General features: G+C 42.3%; 1 protein-coding gene and 2 pseudogenes across 3 annotated transcripts; 1 reads left to right on the forward strand and 2 right to left on the reverse strand.

Moving 5' to 3' along the window:
• Positions 1-8,813: 8,813 nt before the first annotated feature.
• On the reverse strand, positions 8,814-10,878 carry LOC147919082 (cytochrome P450 71A14-like; annotated as a pseudogene). The gene is made up of 4 exons (XR_015592447.1): positions 10,407-10,878; positions 9,831-10,320; positions 9,460-9,744; positions 8,814-9,375 (listed from the first exon to the last, which is right to left on the reverse strand). The product of XR_015592447.1 is annotated as a cytochrome P450 71A14-like (transcript).
• Positions 10,879-13,776: 2,898 nt separating this feature from the next.
• On the forward strand, positions 13,777-15,334 carry LOC147919083 (uncharacterized). The gene is made up of 4 exons (XM_087503836.1): positions 13,777-13,842; positions 13,973-14,365; positions 14,474-14,575; positions 14,702-15,334. Exons 1-4 carry the CDS (start codon positions 13,777-13,779, stop codon positions 15,332-15,334), a joined length of 1,194 nt encoding a protein of 397 aa, XP_087359962.1.
• A 1,835-nt stretch (positions 15,335-17,169) lies between these two features.
• On the reverse strand, positions 17,170-19,177 carry LOC104770969 (cytochrome P450 71A14-like; annotated as a pseudogene). The gene is made up of 4 exons (XR_015592169.1): positions 18,752-19,177; positions 18,174-18,664; positions 17,797-18,087; positions 17,170-17,711 (listed from the first exon to the last, which is right to left on the reverse strand). The product of XR_015592169.1 is annotated as a cytochrome P450 71A14-like (transcript).
• Between the last annotated feature and the right edge of the window lie 6 nt (positions 19,178-19,183).

Raw genomic sequence — 19,183 nt, forward strand, 5'->3', positions numbered from 1 at the left:
TATTATGGGATAGTTAATTATATTATTATTATTATTTTTTAAACGGGTCGGGTTGTTTCAGGCTCACATCGGTCTTACCCCTCGAAGCAGGGGGAGCACAATTTCTCTTCCACTGGTTTATATAGGTTATCGGTGTTTCGTTGATGGATCTTGGAAAGTGTCTGTTGATTTTGCAGGTGCAGGATGGTTTTGTACTTCTTTTCGCGGTTCTTCACCAACTATGGACGCCACCAATTACCGGCGTAGTCTCTCTCCCGTTACATGCAGAAGTAGAAGCCTTCATTTGGGCCATGCGGTGCATGATTGAACATGATTACCGGGACGCGGCGTTCTTTATGGACAGCTTAGATTTGGTGAAGATGGTGTGTTCTCCTCAAGATTGGCCGGCCTTCTTGACATACCTAGACGACATAAATATGGACAAGGCAGAGTTTTCTTCCTTTTATTTATCTCATGTTCCTCAAATTGCAAATGTTAGTGCGGATTATTTGGCACGCTAGTCGCGCACAGCTCTACAACATGTTCTGTTTGTAAATAATTTCTTTTCTAATTGGCTTATACGAGCTAATCTTTTGTTGAAAAAACAAAATACATCACAAGGTTAAAAATATGTTTCTTTTATCATATAGTAATAAAATATAGCTTTTTATATATAATAGTTAAGTGAAATATGATAATAAAAAAACTAAACTTACAATAATGGAGAAATGTAACGCCCGTGTCCCAAAAATTAATATATAAATAATTTGAGTTTATGTTGGGAACTGAAGTTGAATTGGTTTATTCTAGTTAGTTTAGGAGGAGTTGTAATTAAACCAAGCTCAATTATATATGTGATCATATGGTTTAATTAAGTTTTGTTTATTAAACCGAAACTAGACCAGCCTAAACCAAAAGCCCTAATTTACTCTTTAAGAAGAAAAGGACGAGCGGGGTTGGCCGTCACGTACGAGGGGGAGAGGGGAGCTGTTGGTACTGACGTGAGAGCGAGAGAGCCGAGGGTTAGTGTTGTTGGTGTAGCGTGAGAGGAGAAGAGAAGGTGAATCGTCCTTGGGTTAAGTGGTAGTGTTGTTGTGGGTTTTAGCTACCGTTTCCGTTGTTGTCGTTCATCACCACGTTAGATCTAATCAATGTTTGGGTAAAGAGATAAAACGCAGAGAATCTGGTTTGGTGATGGTGTAAAGAGGAGAGGAGTGAGCCGTGTATATATATATACGTGTAAGCATCTCCTTCTCCATGGAGTTGTTGTTGTGTTCATGTCGTCTCCCGACTTAGGAGGAGGATAAGCAACGTGAGTCCTAGAGCAAGGGTTGTTGTGCTGTGGATAGATGTTGTTATCGGAAATGGGAGGGAGACGTGATGGAGAGAATAACGATGGAATCGTGACGAGATGAGAGAGTTGGTGATGGAACCCGGGTCCTGGCCGTACCATGGTGTGAACCGGATCGTTGGTGCCATCAATCATCAGCTTTTGTAAGGGCATGGAACTTGGCCCGGATCATTAATATAGCATCAATAAGCCTCGTAGGATCATCACTGGGAGCAGGGCAAGGTCATCTAATGCGCGTTCCAAGGGATACCTATCCAACAAGCCAAGCTCCAACCACTACACCAAGGGATCATGGCCTGCATCACCAATGAAGAGCCTTGGGTGCAACCAGCTTTGGGAAGCATGATTTGTGTGTCTTCACTATCACGCAAGCGTGAAGAGACCCCTAAGTCATTAGAAGGAGTTGTACTCTTTTTCCTACTTTGGGTTTGTCCTAATGGGTTTACCGAAGGGGTTTTAACGAGGCATCGAACTCTAGTGCATCTCCACTTTGTTTCCGCTTGGCTCAAACTTGGAAACTTTCATTGACAAGACAATGGGCCAAGGAAGTGAAGATCCTATCCACCGCGTCCAGCCAATGACGTGGCATTTCTATTTCCTTCCATCATTTCTTTTGTTTCCTTTGAACTCTCTTATGCCTGTTGGATTGGTCTTTGTTTTGAATTGCTTTTGCTTTTGCTTTTAGGGACATGTGTGTTCCTTAGCTTTGGGCGCGTGTCTAGGGTTTTAGTGTCTCCCATATGTAAGCCTTTCCTATATAAAGGTCTAAACCCTCATTGTAAAAGGCAGACTTAAATATAGAAAATTAATTTTCCAAAGAGTAAATCTTTGTTTCTTGTCTCAACCCTCTCCTTAGCCCAAGTCCAGGACTTGGCTTCTGAGAAACCCTAGAAGGTTCGCGAACCGGGTTCAAGACCTTCTAGTCCAACCTTATCACGGGCCAAGCCATCTCCCGTGTGTCGTCGCTTCAATCCACTCGTCCGTCCGAGCTGCGTCCGTCCGTCCGTTTGTCCGTACACAGCATCCGATTCCATCCGCTTCTACTTAGAGCCGAACGAGTCGAGTATCTCCTCATGAATCTCTATTCCATCCTTGTCCCACCGCTCGCCGTCCGTTCAGCCGCTCCGCCGACCGTTTGTTCGAATTCACCGTCCGTCCGTCCAAACGCAGCGTCAGTTTGTCCATCTCTTCTGGAGATTGCCGAGTCGAGTTTCTCCTCAGCCATTCCCGCTCATCCAACCGACCTTGTTCCAAGCTGACCCAGTTCGCGTCCGTACGCCGTTCTGTGACCAGATCAGCATCTGTCGCGTCTGTCCGTACATCCGTACGTACGCGTGAACGAGTCACCGACCTGGGATCACATCAGCTTGTATCAGAGCTTAAAATTCCTACAAAGTTGTATCTTTTTGAAACTCCAGATATTTTCTTTCTTTTGTTAAAGCTATCGTTTTTGTGTATTTGCGGTTCTATAGTTCGTCCTTAGCGTCGCGTAGGTACGTTAGTTTTCGATTTATGCATAGTTATCTCGTTAGGTCATTTATTCCTTCGTTTGTTCATCCTGTTCCTGTGTTTGTTCATCATTGTTCTTGCCTAGGACTCGTCAGATCCGTAAAGTAGAGTGTTTGCTTTTTATTTCGTGTTGTGGTCCCAAAAGTTTTACTTTTTGTGCGTGTGTTTGCTTTTAGGCGTGTGTAGATTGCTTTTGTTTTAGTCTTAGGTTGTCATTTGCATTGTTGTCTTCAATCATTGACCGTCCCAATAATATCTTGTCCGCCAGCTTTAGACGCGTTATACTCACGAATATTTATTTTTGTTTTGACGAGGTACGTGACTCGCTCGGCCAGCGCATCGCATACATACCAAGTCCACGTCATCGTTTAAGAATCATCTCCCGACCGTGGTATCTACCGTTCGCCGCCGAAGACTGTTCGTGACATCAATCGCTCGAGTTCTCCGTCTGTACCTACCGTCTGTACCGACGTCCGACCAATATCGGCCGTCCGTACCAGCCATCCGTACCATCCTCCAACAAACATTGGTCGTCCGTACTGACTGTCCAAACTCTTCATCCATACCGTTGTCCGACTACCATCGGCCGTCCGTACCAGCCATCCATACCTGCCGTCCGTACCGTCGCCGACCCCCGTTGGCCGTCCATACTGACGACCATATCTAGTTCCAAGGCCGCGATCGATAGCCAATGCTTGATTCGACCTTGATCAAGTATGGAGCATGAAGATCCTTACTCCGATGATGAACCATGGTACGAAGAGGTTACCGAGGACGCATCATGGTTCACAGAGGACTATGAAGAAGGATCGCATCAAAAGGAACGCGAGCATGGATCACCGGACTACTATTGGCCGTCTATGTCCCGAGCTACGCACCATAGCGAGCCAAGGCTGAATCTCTACAATGATTCCGATAGTGATGACTGGGGCTCGTACTACAAGGATATATAAGGCACCTAGCCACAAGGAGAATGGAGCCTACTTCCAAACCGCCCAGTACAATAGACGCTTTGATCTCTCTCTGATGCGGACTTCAAGACATCAACGACAGGCTTGACCGGTTAGAATTGCCATCAACTCAGGAACGGGTTGAGACACGCTCGAGTATCCGCCATAACCGGAACCAAGGAATTCCTACTTGGTCCCAAAGTGCGTCCACTCGGGAACAGATATCAAGGCGCCAGTACCGTGTACCTTTCCGTATGCCGGCTCCGCGATCAAGTCGCCACTCGGCCCTTGTTGAGAGATCAAGGACTTATGTGCCTCCCGTCCAGTACCGTGAGTTGCCAACACTGTACGATGAACCTGCCCAAGGAGAAGTCCGTGCCAAGGTCATACCGAGTCCAGAAATGCCAAGGACGAGCATCAAGCCATGCACCAAACTAGCAGAGAGAACTGTGTCAAGGACGCAACCAGATCGTGAACCAGGTAATAAAGAGGACGTCTATAAATCAGGAGGGATCATAGAGAATCCCGCCGAGCCACCAGACCACCAAGCTCATACACTCGGAGGTACAAGTTCAGGCTATCATGCGCACCACGGACAACTCATTACCGCGTTTGACCAAGACCAAGCCAACACTCGACCGCCACGTTCGGAGCAGACTAGGGTATGTGAATCTTCACCCAGGATGCGAACCGAACCATTAGGCGTAGCCAATAAAGATTTTGGCTGTGCGATCAGTTCCCTAACTGGTACTCAATTGGTAATGGGGAGTTTCAAGCAATGTGAGCCACCGGAGATGGCCATTGATGGATCTTTTCATTTGGTATTCTTCATGACTACTTTAAATAGTATGCTCCAGCTGGGAGTTGCCTATACCATGCCATCCTTCTCCACTTTTAGCCCTAAGACCTTTACCGCACAAGGTTCTATGGCGAGGCATCTTTGCAACTTTGGTGCGGATCAAACTTTTGTGTGGCATCCTGGAGAGCTTCAGCAACAAACCATGGTTCACGAAAGGGTCGGAGCGACCATTGCCACTGGTCTTACCGGGGAAGTCTTATCCTTTTCTCTTAAGGCCTTACTCTTTCCTTTTGATCCCGGTAAATGAAACCGTGGTAGAACTCTTGATGCTGCTGATTTGGTTTCCTTTTTGATCTAGGTTTTGGGCAGAGTTTTGAGGTCAAAACCTTTTCAAGGGGGAGGGAATGATGGAACCCGGGATCGTTGGTGCCATCAATCATTAGCTTTCGTAAGGGCATGGAACGTGGCCCGGATCATTAATATAGCATCAATAACCCTCGTAGGATCATCAAGGGGAGCAGGGCAAGGTCATCTAATGCGCGTTCCAAGGGATACCTATCCAACAAGCCAAGCTCCAACCACTACACCAAGGGATCATGGCCTGCATCACCAATGAAGAGCCTTGGGTGCGACCAGCTTTGGGAAGCTTGATTTGTGTGTCTTCACCATCACGCAAGCGTGAAGACACCCCTAAGTCATTAGAAGGAGCTGTACTCTTTTTCCTACTTCGGGTTTGTCCCAATGGGTTTACCGAAAGGGTTTTAACGAGGCAGCGAGCTCTAGTGCATCTCCACTTTGTTCCCGCTTGGCTCATGACTTGGAAACTTTCATTGACAAGACAATGGGCCAAGGAAGTGAAGATCCTATCCACCACGTCCAGCCAATGACGTGGCATTTCTATTTCCTTCCATCCTTTCTTTTATTTCTTTTGAACTCTCTTATGACCGTTGGATTGGTCTTTATTTTCAGTTGCTTTTGCCTTTGCTTTTAGGGACATGTGTGTTCCTTAGCTTTGGCCGCATGTCTAGGGTTTTAGTGTCTTCCATATGTAAGCCTTCCCTATATAAAGGCCTAAACCCTCATTGTAAAAGGCAGACTTGAATATAGAAATTTAATTTCCCAAAGAGTGAATCTTTGTTTCTTGTCTCAACCCTCTCCTTAGCCCAAGTCCGGGACTTAGCTCTTGAGAAACCCTAGAAGGTTCGTAAACCGGGTTCAAGACCTTCTAGTCCGACCGTATCACGGGCCGAGCCATCTCCCGTGTGTCGTCGCTTCAATCCACCCGTCTGTCCGAGCTGCGTCCGTCCGTCCGTCCGTCCGAATCACCGTCTGTTCGTCCGTTCGCCCATACGCAGCGCCTGATTCCATCCGCTTCTACTTAGAGCCGAACGAGTCGAGTATCTCCTCCTGAATCTCTATTCCATCCTTGTCCCACCGCTCGCCGTCTGTTCAGCCGCCGCGTCCGACCGTTCGTTTGACTTCACCGTCTGTCCGTCCGAACGCAGCGTCCGTCCGTCCATCTCTTCTGGAGATTGCCGAGTCGAGTTTCTCCTCGGCCATTCCCATCCATCCAACCGACCTTGTTCCGAGCTGACCCAGTTCGCGTCCGTACGCCGTTCTACAGCGTCTGTCGCGTCCGTCCGTACATCCGTACGTCCGCGTGAACGAGTCACTGACCTGGGGTCACATCAGCTAGAGTCGTGACGGAGATGAGAGAGTTAGAGTCGTGACGGAGATGAGAGAGAGACGTGGCGGAACTGGGGAGGCCTCTTGTGAGTCTAGTTAGTCACCTCATGGCTGTGAGAAGCTTCATTAGTGGTGGGAGAACAAAGCCGGAGTGAACAGAGGTGAAGAGGAAAAAGAAAGTGAGAGAAGGTTGATGATAATGCCAGAGTGGAGGAGCCAACTTTGGAGGCTCGCCGGCGCCGGGGTTTGACATTATTTCGGAAAGGTAATGATACCGGCGTGATCTCCAGCAAGCCAAGATTGCATGTAAATTGGCAGATTGTTATTCGGGGTTAAATTGAAGGAGTTATGCTCGTTACTTCTTGGACAAGTAATTGTTGGGAAGCTGGTAAATGGTGCAATATATGCCAAGTGTATAACATAAACGTTTTCAAGATGGGTTTATGAGGACACCGTTTGGAGGTCGTAACGATGTCAGATCGAGCTGAAACTTGGTGGAGATACTCGGGGTAGTACAGGCTCCATATCCAACGGTGGAGTTGCGATTTGAACGGTTAGTCTGTGTTTTATTTGAGTATTGTTTTGGAGGTTTTGTATTGTATGAATTGTGGTAAATTGTATTGTTGGTTGAGCCAATGAGCTCGGTTTGAGCTGGAACCTTGAAGGGGCTTCCATGGCTTATGGAGTTAGGTCTTGGTTGTTAGAGAACTAAGTTGGAGCTCAAGAGTGTGGGGTTAAAGTTAAGTTGGTGTATCAGAGGGTTCATCGGAGAAAGTGTCTTTGTGGCTGGACGAAATAAAGTTTTCCAGCCCACCTTTCTGGTTACTCGGTCGCTAGGGATGGTTGGTTGTGCGACTCAGTAACTAGATGAGGTGGGGTTTGGTGTATTTGTGGGAGTTTTTGTAAGGAGCGATTTCTACGCCGGTTGTCTCGTCGAAATTATGGAGTTCCGGTGAGATTGTTTCCCGTGGGATTGAGAATCCGGGTGCGATCGTTTCAGTTGTGATTTCTATGCCGGTTGTCTCGTCGGAATTATGAGGTTATGGTGATATCGTTTCCCGTGGGATTGGGAATCCGGGTGTAGTCGTTTCAAGAAACTTATATGCATCGTCTAATAGAAAGAAGTCTTAAACTGCTTTCTGACATTTCATTGAAAACATACAATACCAACAAAAAAAAAAAGAGATTCTAAATGTGTAAGAAAAGAAAAAACCTAACAAATTCAATACATTGAATCAAAAATTCAACATATAGTAGTATTAACGCAACCAAAAAATACGACAACCCTGAAATAAAAATAAAACATGGTTCCAATATATTTAGCTATAGAGATTAGGAAAAACATACATAAAAACTCTACTGAATAAATAAATCTGTCAAACATTCTCACATAATTTGTTTCCTCAAATAATTTTGGCCCTATTCATCCAACAACATCATCACTTATATATATACTAGATTTTCACCCGCGATACACCGCGGGGTAATTTTTTCTTAAACTAGAACTTTTAAATTTTAAGTTATAATTGTTAGTTGATTTTGTTTAGTGTTTGAGATCATATAATTGTATTTAGATTGTTAATTTTAGGGTTAATTCGTTGTATATTGCATGATATTTGTTTTTTACATAATCCTAATATAATTAATTTAATTAAAATTTTAAATCTTCTAATATTGATGGTGTTAATAAAATAATAACATGATGAACACAAAATTAATAATATTTTAATTTATATTTATATGAACTCAAAATTCGTACTGCTATATAACCCGTCACGTGATATATTATAGTTTATGTTTCCATAAAATATTATAGTTTCTGTTTCCATAGAATAGAAGCAAAGAATTCAAAAAACAATAGAATGTGTCATTAATATATTATAATTTATGTTTACATAAAATATTGATTGTAGTATTGTGTTAGGAATGGAATGTAAAATATTAAGGAAACAAAATATGATGTTATTGTTATTTTGGGAATTTTTCTAGGGATAAAGATTGTAAATAATTTTTTAAAATAACTATAACTCAAAAGGCATTATACAAAATGTATTTAAAAAATGTTAATATAGATAGTAAGAAATTACCTCATAACAAAGTTGGAAAAAATGTTTCGCTTATACGAATTTAATTGACACATTAATCCATTACCATAACGGTTATTAAACGTATATTATTTAATTTAGTAGGCATTATAGTGATGTAACTTAAAGAATCAAACTAAATAAAACATCCACCTAAAACATATCAAAGGTGGTTAACCTATAATGATCAAGTGAGAGTTGAGAAGAGTCAATGGTGATTTGTTTTAATATTTTTCACAAATAATCTTATTTTCTTAAATTTCTGATGAAATATTATATTTATTTAGATTTTTTGAAATTATGTGAGATGTGCCGTTAAATTTACATCAAGTTTTCTAGGTTATTGTTAATTGGAATATTATTTTGCTCTAATTGTTTATTTTATAATCTCTGCAATCGTATCCATACTTCGTTTTCTCCCATCCTTAATGAGTAAAATAGTTAGATAGAAGATATAACAAAAAAAAATTCATTATCATTGATTTTTTTTAAGTTTTTTATCAAAAAAAACAAAAAAATCCAACCGTAAACGCTCGCGGGAAGCATCTTTTGGAATTCAGTGGTTTGGAGCGGTTGAAAGCGATTAGGAACGATTGGAAGCGGTTTGTGTGATTGCTTCCAATCGCTAGCAACCGCTACCACCTACAAACGTAGCGTTTACGAAAGGTAGCGGGAGAACCAGTCAACACCTAAGCCGGAGATGGAAAGACAATAAGAGGAAACTTGCGGCAAACATCGAGTCATGTCGTTTCCGCTAGATCATATTCATCCCCGGAGACTCGGACATCCATCCTCCAGTTGAATCGGTTCACAAGGTTAGCTCTAGTGTCACCTCGACCAAAGCCAGCGCAAATCGATCCCAGGACACATCCTTCTTCCAGATCCAAATGGAATGAGTTCGAAGCTTGTTCCTCGAAAATCCAAAGATGAGTTTAAGTGCCTCTCTGGCCTAAACTCTTCTGCATCTATCCCCCAGGTCACAGTGTCTCGTTGAATAGCCCATGCATTGACTATTACCTATATAATAATGTCCTCCAGTAGTCTTTTAGATGCGTATTCATGATTTAATGACTTAAAGCAAAAGAAAAATAAAACAACCACCTGTGTGCCTGCAGCTATGTCACATCCTCTTAATTTGACATCTTCAGTGAGTAGTCTCGGAACTAGTAATGGGAAAGGCGGATGCAACCGAAGAACCTCCTTAATCACTGCTTTCAAGTACTTCATATCCTCAACATCTTCTTGTGATCTATATAGTTTAAACGTCGTTGCCTCACCGCGAATCTCCTCTTGGAGTTTCTTCATGCATTCCGGATGTCTAATAAGCTCTGTCATTATCCATTCTAGTAGTGCGTAAGTTGTCGCCGTTCCTCCTAAAAACATATCCTGGAGGAATGAAAAAGTTCATTTTTCCAACCAAATAAATTAGAAAGCTATTCCTATATATTCATGGCATATATATAACATGTTACCAAGATTATGAATTTAATGTCGCTTCGTCGGACTTCTATTCCATTTTTGTTCTGTGTTTCTAAGGATAGCATTATATCAACTAAATCATGTGTTGGTTTATCGGCGTCTACATGTCTTGCACCACTTTGTCCATAAGACCTCCAAATTTTTCATTCACTTGCTTCACTTTATCATCAAGACCACGGATTTTATCGATCCAGGCCAAACAAGGAATATATTCACCAACTGGAAACCCACCTACAGGCTCCATGATTGTCCTCACTTGATTCTTGAAATCGCTTATGCTTTCCTCTTTGCTATGTTTTCTTCCCAAGGAAACTTTACTTGTCACATCGCTTGTCAGTGTGATAAGAAGTTCGCTTAGATTTAGCGGTGAAGTACTAGAACTCGCTTTCGCTACCCTCTCCATCATTAGACTTATCTCTTCTTCTCTTACTTTTCAAAGGATTGTACCATTTTTTTACTTAGTAGGTGGATGACGCATACACTCTTCCTCACAAAACATTATTTAATATTTTCATCAGTTAATTAAAATATGTTACTCTCAATATATATTTTAACTTTGCACAAAGTACCTTAATATGCCTCCAATATTCACCGTAAGGGGAAAAAGCCACGTCTCGCCCGCCGTTCAGAATATTTTCGACCACTTTTAACTGCGGGCGGTTTGCTAACTTAAAATCGTGCGTTTTCATGAGGTCATGAGCTACATCAGAGGAGGAAAGTACGAGGACTGGGACGCGGCCGAAATGAAGGAGCATGAGTGGGCCGTATCGGAAGCTTAGGGAACGAAGAGAACGGTGAGGGTGGAGGCTTAGCTGGTGGAGGTTACCAATCACGGGAAGTCGCCATGGAGAAGGTGGTAGGTTGGGTTTGGTAGCGGGTCGTTTGAGTAGTCGGTTTAGGAGAAGAAGTGCTAGGATTGTTGTTAGGGAAAGAGAGATGATTATCATTTCCATTCTGTACTTTGAAACTAAAATCAAATCTCTCACTCGTTGATATATTTATGTTACAATGAATAAAACAAAACTCTTTTAACTACCACCAGGTGTTTGTTCCACCATGAGTTAGACAATAACAAGGTATTTTTCAACTATGGATTTAAAAGAGTTTAAATCTTTGGATAATATGTTCTTGTTCAACAATTGAATTTAAATATATGTATATATAGGACATGCTATTTGTAAATCATGTTTGTGAGGTTTTAATGTTTGATATGTATTCAACCAAAATTTTCGTACTTCATTTAATTTTATTGCTATTCAAAACAAAATAAAAATTATTTTTTGATCAAGATGATTATAATAAGTTCAAATCATATAATCATATGAGTATGTGGTAAACAGTTGTCGATGTTGCGTCATCCGATCGTAAGGGAGTGAAATGGACAGTCATGAGTCTTATGACATAGCCTGGTTCATCTAAGCTAGTCTCATACCATAAACCAAAATCTAAAATCCAAAAACCAAAAACTATAATTCAAAAACTATTAAAAACTTTCAAGTCTTTAAGAGGTGTTTTAGATTAAGTTATGTATATCTTTAAAATAGTGTTTAATTAAATTATCTTTAATTTTATTGAGATTAACCGTTTATAATGTCATTTATTAAAATTTATTGACGAACTCAAAATGTTTGAAAAATCTAAAACAGGTTTCCAGGTTATAGAACATTTTCCACAATTTCCAAAATAGCATTTATTTTTTTTAATAATAGTTCTTGGTTTTGAACGCGTCGAATACATTAAAAGAAACACATTTGCATTGGTTCACATCACCCATATGTGCTGGTCTGCAGAGAATATTTGTTGCCACCTTACTCGTGAGTTGTTAGTTTATGAGAGAGTTAGAGACAAGTGTTTCGTTAGATGTCATATGGAGAAATTCATGCACATGAAATAGAATGCAACCTTGCATTTTCATATGTTTATATAATATGAATTCTAATTAAAGAAGAAGCGAACACAAAGCTATCAAGTAATACAGTGGGTGATCATTATAAATTGACACATATCGTTAAAAAGTATGTTCATCGCATCCTCCATATGACACCAAATGAGACACTTGCCTCCAACACTCTCGTAAGCTTGGTTATATGACTCTTGGACGCGCCCCACGCGCCCCTCTTTTTTCTCTCAAATTACGCGACCAATTTCGTTCTCCTTCACCTTCGCCGATCTCGGTATTGGCTCCCTCCAGCCGCTATAGCTAAAAAGAAATCCAAATCACCTCCCCGCAGTCTCCCTACTGGACCTGTCAATTCTCTTTTACCAAACCCATCTATAGTACCGCCTGATTCGTCGAAAATCAGCTGGCTGCTCTTCCTCTCTTTCTAGATCTGAGAAGTTACCTGAGTCCAACAAAGACATCGGCTACTCAGTAGAATCTATATCCAGCGCGCCTTCTGCGGTGGCGGCATGGCTACCAAAAATCCTACCCCTACTGCTCCAATTCCGGTAGTCAACCTGTTGGCGACAACCACTGGCACCAGTCACGAACCGACTAGCGGAACCCCACCCCTGGTTTACCACCGGCTGTAGCGACCACAACGATTCCCCTTCCACCTGTCAAGCAAAGCGTGCAAGGGGCCGATTCTCCTTGGAAGAACCTCGTCAATGGTAACCAAATCAAACTGGAGAAGAAGGGTACCCCATTCATCCTTGACTCCGGTGAAGCCTGTGTGACAATTCCGAACTCCGTCATTGAAAAGAAAAAGAAAGCTTGGGATAGCTTTATCCTTGGTCAATTCTATGAAGATCCTCCTTCCCGTGGTGCAGTTCAAGCTATTGTTAATGATATTTGGAGTCGCCAGAGAAAATATATCTCAGTCTCCAAAATGGAAGGGAATTAGTTCCTCTTTAGAGTCCTATGCCCAAATACCCGCTGACGAATTCTGAGCCAAAGCCTTTGGCAAATTGACAGTCAATCAATGTTTGTAGCCAAATGGTCTCCAGAAGTCCAAACAACAAAACCAGAGCTGTCCATGGTCCCGGTATGGCTTGAATTTGTGGGTGTCCCTTTGCAATTTTTCAATCGTGAGGGCCTTGAGCACATAGCAGGACTCGTCGGGCACCCTGTTTGCCTCTACCCGCATACTGAGAATCTGATCAACGTTGAAGTAGCCAAGGTCTATACTGTCATCGATCCGAGGGATACCACTCCCAGAGGCAGTAAATGCTCATTTCGAATCCGGGCTGATAAAACGGATACAAGTTTCTAGTCCCTGGTTGCCCTCTCTCTGTAACCATTGCAAACAGGTGGGCCATACTGTATCTCGCTGCTCCAAAGCGCCTGCTACATGCACCACCTGTGGCTCAGTCAAACATCTCACTGCAGACTGTCCTAGGGTGAAGAAAGACAAGCGACAGGAGAAACAACCTATTGCTAGCCAACTACCTATCGTTGGTACAAATCCTCCTGCACCTGCACAAGGACAAAACCAGGCACTCCCCTCACCACAATCTACTCAACCACTTATTATAGCATCCTCTCCGCTGGACTCTGCTTGTATCTACGGGTACAAACTTCCTTGCGGCAACCAATGCTACCTCAAGTACGGGGAACAGACATCATGTCACCCTCCCAGCCCCCTCAGTGGTAGGACATTCTCCCTCGCGTACTGCTTTGAGGCTTGATGAAAGGCAGTTTTGCATTGACTTGAGGGATAACCTGTTCTCTCATCTATCACCGAAGGACGATGAAACTGCTGATGATCTCTCTCAAATCAAATCTGACAGCTCTAACAACCTATCTGAGGACGATGACAATCCAGAAGTGGATGAGGACCGTTTTTTGAAGGTCGTGTCCAAACGGATGCAGAGGCACAAGCTGCGTAAGGAAAGGGCCGGAGGTCCCATAAACCTCTAACCCCCATATCCATTTAAGAATATTTTTTGTTGGAATGTAAGAGGTCTTAATGACCATGTAAAGCGGAAAAGCATTCGGAAATGGCTGAAACTACACCAGCCGCTTTTTGGTGGGATTCTCGAAACCCATGTAAGTCCCCTGAACGCGTAAGCTATAGTAACTAGCGTACTTCCAGGCTGGTATTTTGTAAATAACTATGAGTTCTCAGAACTTGGGAGGATATGGATTGTCTGGCACCCTTCTGTTCAAGTTACCGTTATCCGCAAATCTCTGCAGATGATCACTTGTCAGATTAAGCTGTCTTTTGTCTATCACAACATTCTTGTCTCTATAGTCTATGCCTCGTCTACTTGTGCCTCTGCCAGGAAGGAACTATGGGAGGAGATCGATGACACAGCATCTGCTACCTCTGCTATTCCCTGGACTGTTCTAGGGGATTTCAATCAAACGTTGTTTCCACATGAGCACTCCTCGCAAGATGCAAACCTCACTACTTCAGGTATGCGTGCCCTCGAACAATGTCTAAGTATCTCCTCATTAGCGGATCTCCTCTACTGTGGTAACACTTTTACATGGACAAACAAACATACTGTTGGACTAATCGCTAAAAAGCTGGATAGGATTCTTGTCAATGATGAATGGATCACTGGATTTCCCTCCTCTTTAGCTGTACTTGGGGAACCTGCATTCTCAGATCACAGTCCCTGCTGCTTATCCCTCGACAGTCATGCACCACAGCGGAAAAAGCCATTCTAGTTCCTGGTTATGTTGAATCAGCACCCTGATTTCGCCCCTCTCATCAAGATTTGGTGGGATGCATTAGCTTTCGATGGAACCAAAATGTTTGTCATTGCCAAAAAACTGAAAGCTCTTAAATCTGTGATAAGGGAGTTTAGTAAGACCACCTACTCAGGGATAGAGAAGAGGACTCAAGAGGCGTACCTTCAACTCCTTCACTGTCAAAATGAACTCCTACCGCTGCCTTCCACTGACTTGATCATCTAGGAGAAAGAGGCTCATAAAGCCTGGTCCCTTCTTGCAAAAGCTGAGGAATCCTACCTGAGACAGAAATCACGCATCTGTTGGTTGGAGGATGGGGATACAAACTCAAGATTCTTCCATCGCTCCATCATTACTAGACAGGGTTTCAATGAAATTATCCTCTTCCTTGATAACAATGATCAGGTAGTAGACTCGAAGCAAGGTATCCAGTCTCTAGTGGTGGATTTCTACGAAAACCTCCTAGGCAACCAGACTCAACTCACTACTGCCTCTGTCTCAGAAATTGCTGATTTGCTTCCTCAAACATGCTCTCCAGCCGCTATACAAACTCTTTTGACCCATGTAACACCTGAGGAAATTCGCAGTGTTGTCTTCTCGTTGCCGAAGAACAAAGCTCCGGGCCTGGATGGCTTTTGTGTCGAATTTTTCACGTCACAATGGGACACGGTAGGGAAATCAGTGGTTGAGGCTGTTCTTGAATTCTTCAACACTGGAAAGATGCTCAAACAATGGAACGCAACAATTTTGACTCTTGTCCCTAAGGTCCCGAATGCACAAAGGATTACTCAGTTTCGACCTATTGCTTGCTGTAACACCTCTACAAAATTGCCTCTAAGCTACTGGCCAATCGCTTGAAGAAGGTACTACCTGATCTCATCTCAAACTCCCAATCTGCTTTCATTCAAGGAAGACTGCTGGTTGAGAATGTACTGCTTGCAACTGAGCTGGTCCAGGGTTTCAATCAAAAGAACATACCTCCAAGAGGCATGCTAAAAATAGACATTATGAAGGCCTTTGATTCAGTCCACTGGGGTTTCCTAATCAACACTCTTACAGCAATGGGGTTCCCCGCTAGGTTCATCTCCCTGATCGATCAATGTATATCTACAACGAGTTTTTCAGCCTCCATAAATGGTGAATTGTGCGGGTACTTTCGAGGAGCAAGAGGACTGCGCCAAGGCGATCGTCTCTCGCTTTACCTGTTCGTTCTAGCGATGGAGGTGTTCTCTCAGCTACTAACGCAACACTTCAGCGCAAACAAGATTGGTCCTCATCCTTCTGCTTTGTGTCCCCTTGTATCTCATTTGACATTTGCAGAAAACATCATGGTGTTCTTTGATGACAAGACAAATTTTCTAACCATATAGCGGCAGTTCTTCAAGAGTTCTCACGTATCTCGGGCCCCACTATTGTCCAAAACTGAACTGTTCTTAGCAGGAGTGACCCAAATTGAAGCCACACAGATGGCTTCTCTTGGCTTCAATATTGGTTCACTCCCAATAAGATATCTTGGTCTCCCCCTCATACACCGGAAGCTAAGATTAGTAGAGTATAGACCCCTCCTTCAGAACTTAACCAATCGGTTCTCCTCTTGGTCGTCTCGCGTGCTTTATCCTATGCAGGTAGGCAACAACTCATATCATCTGTGATATATGGCACAATAAATTTTTGGATGTCAGCTTTTATTTTGCCAAAGGGATGCATCAAGAAAATTGAAACTCTTTGCGCCAATTTCCTCTGGAGTGGTGATGTAACCAAGAAAGGCATAGCAAAAGTGGCATGGCGAGATCTTTGTCTCCCCAAAGCAGAAGGTGGTCTAGGCTTCAGATGCCTTTCCCACTGGAACAAAACATTGATACTCAAGCTTACATGGCGGGTTGTTGGCTGCAAGGGACTCCCTATGGGCTCTCTGGCTGAAAAACAACAAAATAAAAGATGGATGTTTTTTGGAAGCTTGACATCAAGAAGCATAGTTCCGGGACCTTGAAATCTATGCTTAAGCTTCGACATATCACTTCTCAATTTATGAAAGCAAATTTGGGGAATGGTTTGTCACCTAAACTTTTGGTACGATCATTGGACTCCTTTTGGTCCTTTAATTGATTTCATGGGAGACTCTGGACCAGCCCAAACTTGTATTCCTTTGCACGGATCAGTCGCCTCTGCAACCACTAAAACAGGTTGGAACCTCAGACAAGCCAGATCACCGCAAGCAAAATCCCTCCATATCTACCTCATAACAAAGTTGGAAAAAATGTTTCGCTTATAAGAATTTAATTGACACATAATCCATTACCATAACGGTTATTAAACGTATATTATTTAATTTAGTAGGCATTATAGTGATGTAACTTAAAGAATTAAACTAAATAAAACATCCACCTAAAACATATCAAAGGTGGTTAACCTATAATGATCAAGTGAGAGTTGAGAAGAGTCACTGGTGATTTGTTTTAATATTTTTCACAAATAATCTTATTTTCTTAAATTTCTGATGAAATATTATATTTATTTAGATTTTTTGAAATTATGTGAGATGTGCCGTTAAATTTACATGAAATTTTCTGGGTTATTGTTAATTGGAATATTATTTTCTTCTAATTGTTTATTTTATAATCTCTGCAATCGTATCCATACTTCATTTTCTCCCATCCTTAATGAGTAAAATAGTTAGATAGAAGATATAACAAAAAAAAATTCATTATCATTGATTTTTTTAAAGTTTTTTATCAAAAAAAAAATCCAACCGTAAACGTTTGCGGGAAGCAGCTTTTGGAATTCAGTGGTTTGGAGCGGTTGAAAGCGATTAGGAACGATGGGAGCGGTTTGTGTGATTGGTTCCAATCGCTAGCAACCGCTACCACCTACAAACGTAGCGTTTACGGGAGGTAGCGGGGAGAACCAGTCAACACCTAAGCCGGAGATGGAAATACAATAAGAGGAAACTTGCGGCAAACATCGAGTCCTGTTGTTTCCGCTAGATCATATTCATCCCCGGAGACTCGGACATCCATCCTCCAGTTGAATCGGTTCACAAGGTTAGCTAGTGTCACCTCGACCAAAGCCAGCGCAAATCCGATCCCAGGACACATCCTTCTTCCAGATCCAAATGGAATGAGTTCGAAGCTTGTTCCCCGAAAATCCAAAGATGAGTTTAAGTGCCTCTCTGGCCTAAACTCTTCTGCATCTATCCCCCAGGTCACAGTGTCTCGTTGAATAGCCCATGCATTGACTATTACCTATATAATAATGTCCTCCAGTAGTCTTTTAGATGCGTATTCATGATTTAATGACTTAAAGCAAAAGAAAAATAAAACAACCACCCTGTGTGCCTGCAGCTATGTCACATCCTCTTAATTTGACATCTTCAGTGAGTAGTCTCGGAACTAGTAATGGTAAAGGCGGATGCAACCGAAGAACCTCCTTAATCACTGCTTTCAAGTACTTCATATCCTCAACATCTTCTTGTGATCTATATAGTTTAAACGTCGTTGCTCACCGCGAATCTCCTCTTGGAGTTTCTTCATGCATTCCGGATGTCTAATAAGCTCTGTCATTATCCATTCTAGTAGTGCGTAAGTTGTCGCCGTTCCTCCTAAAAACATATCCTGGAGGAATGAAAAAGTTCATTTTTCCAACCAAATAAATTAGAAAGCTATTCCTATATATTCATGGCATATATATAACATGTTACCAAGATTATGAATTTAATGTCGCTTCGTCGGACTTCTATTCCATTTTTGTTCTGTGTTTCTAAGGATAGCATTATATCAACTAAATCATGTGTTGGTTTATCGGCTTCTACATGCTCTTGCACCACTTTGTCCATAAGACCTCCAAATTTTTCATTCACTTGCTTCACTTTATCATCAAGACCACGGATTTTATCGATCCAGGCCAAACAAGGAATATATTCACCAACTGGAAACCCACCTACAAGCTCCATGATTGTCCTCACTTGATTCTTGAAATCGCTTATGCTTTCCTCTTTGCTATGTTTTCTTCCCAAGGAAACTTTACTTGTCACATCGCTTGTCAGTGTGATAAGAAGTTCGCTTAGATTTAGCGGTGAAGTACTAGAACTCGCTTTCGCTACCCTCTCCATCATTAGACTTATCTCTTCTTCTCTTACTTTTCAAAGGATTGTACCATTTTTTTACTTAGTAGGTGGATGACGCATACACTCTTCCTCACAAAACATTATTTAATATTTTCATCAGTTAATTAAAATATGTTACTCTCAATATATTATTTTAACTTTGCACAAAGTACCTTAATATGCCTCCAATATTCACCGTAAGGGGAAAAAGCCACGTCTCGCCCGCCGTTCAGAATATTTTCGACCACTTTTAACTGCGGGCGGTTTGCTAACTTAAAATCGTGCGTTTTCATGAGGTCATGAGCTACATCAGAGGAGGAAAGTACGAGGACTGGGACGCGGCCGAAATGAAGGAGCATGAGTGGGCCGTATCGGAAGCTTAGGGAACGAAGAGAACGGTGAGGGTGGAGGCTTAGCTGGTGGAGGTTACCAATCACGGGAAGTCGCCATGGAGAAGGTGGTAGGTTGGGTTTGGTAGCGGGTCGTTTGAGTAGTCGGTTTAGGAGAAGAAGTGCTAGGATTGTTGTTAGGGAAAGAGAGATGATTATCATTTCCATTCTGTACTTTGAAACTAAAATCAAATCTCTCACTCGTTGATATATTTA

This window comes from Camelina sativa, chromosome 20 (assembly GCF_030686135.1).
Source record: "Camelina sativa cultivar CO46 ecotype springtype chromosome 20, ASM3068613v1".
NCBI classification, from domain to species: domain Eukaryota; kingdom Viridiplantae; phylum Streptophyta; class Magnoliopsida; order Brassicales; family Brassicaceae; genus Camelina; species Camelina sativa.

Excerpts from the sequence above, each read along its gene's own strand:
- LOC147919083 (XM_087503836.1), top strand. The coding sequence starts at position 13,777 with ATGGCTGAAACTACACCAGCCGCTTTTTGGTGGGATTCTCGAAACCCA. Across the intron at positions 13,843-13,972 it reads CATGTAAGTCCCCTGAACGC|ATGATCACTTGTCAGATTAA; the intron begins GTAAGCTATAGT and ends AAATCTCTGCAG. Across the intron at positions 14,366-14,473 it reads GATTTCCCTCCTCTTTAGCT|CACCCTGATTTCGCCCCTCT; the intron begins GTACTTGGGGAA and ends ATGTTGAATCAG.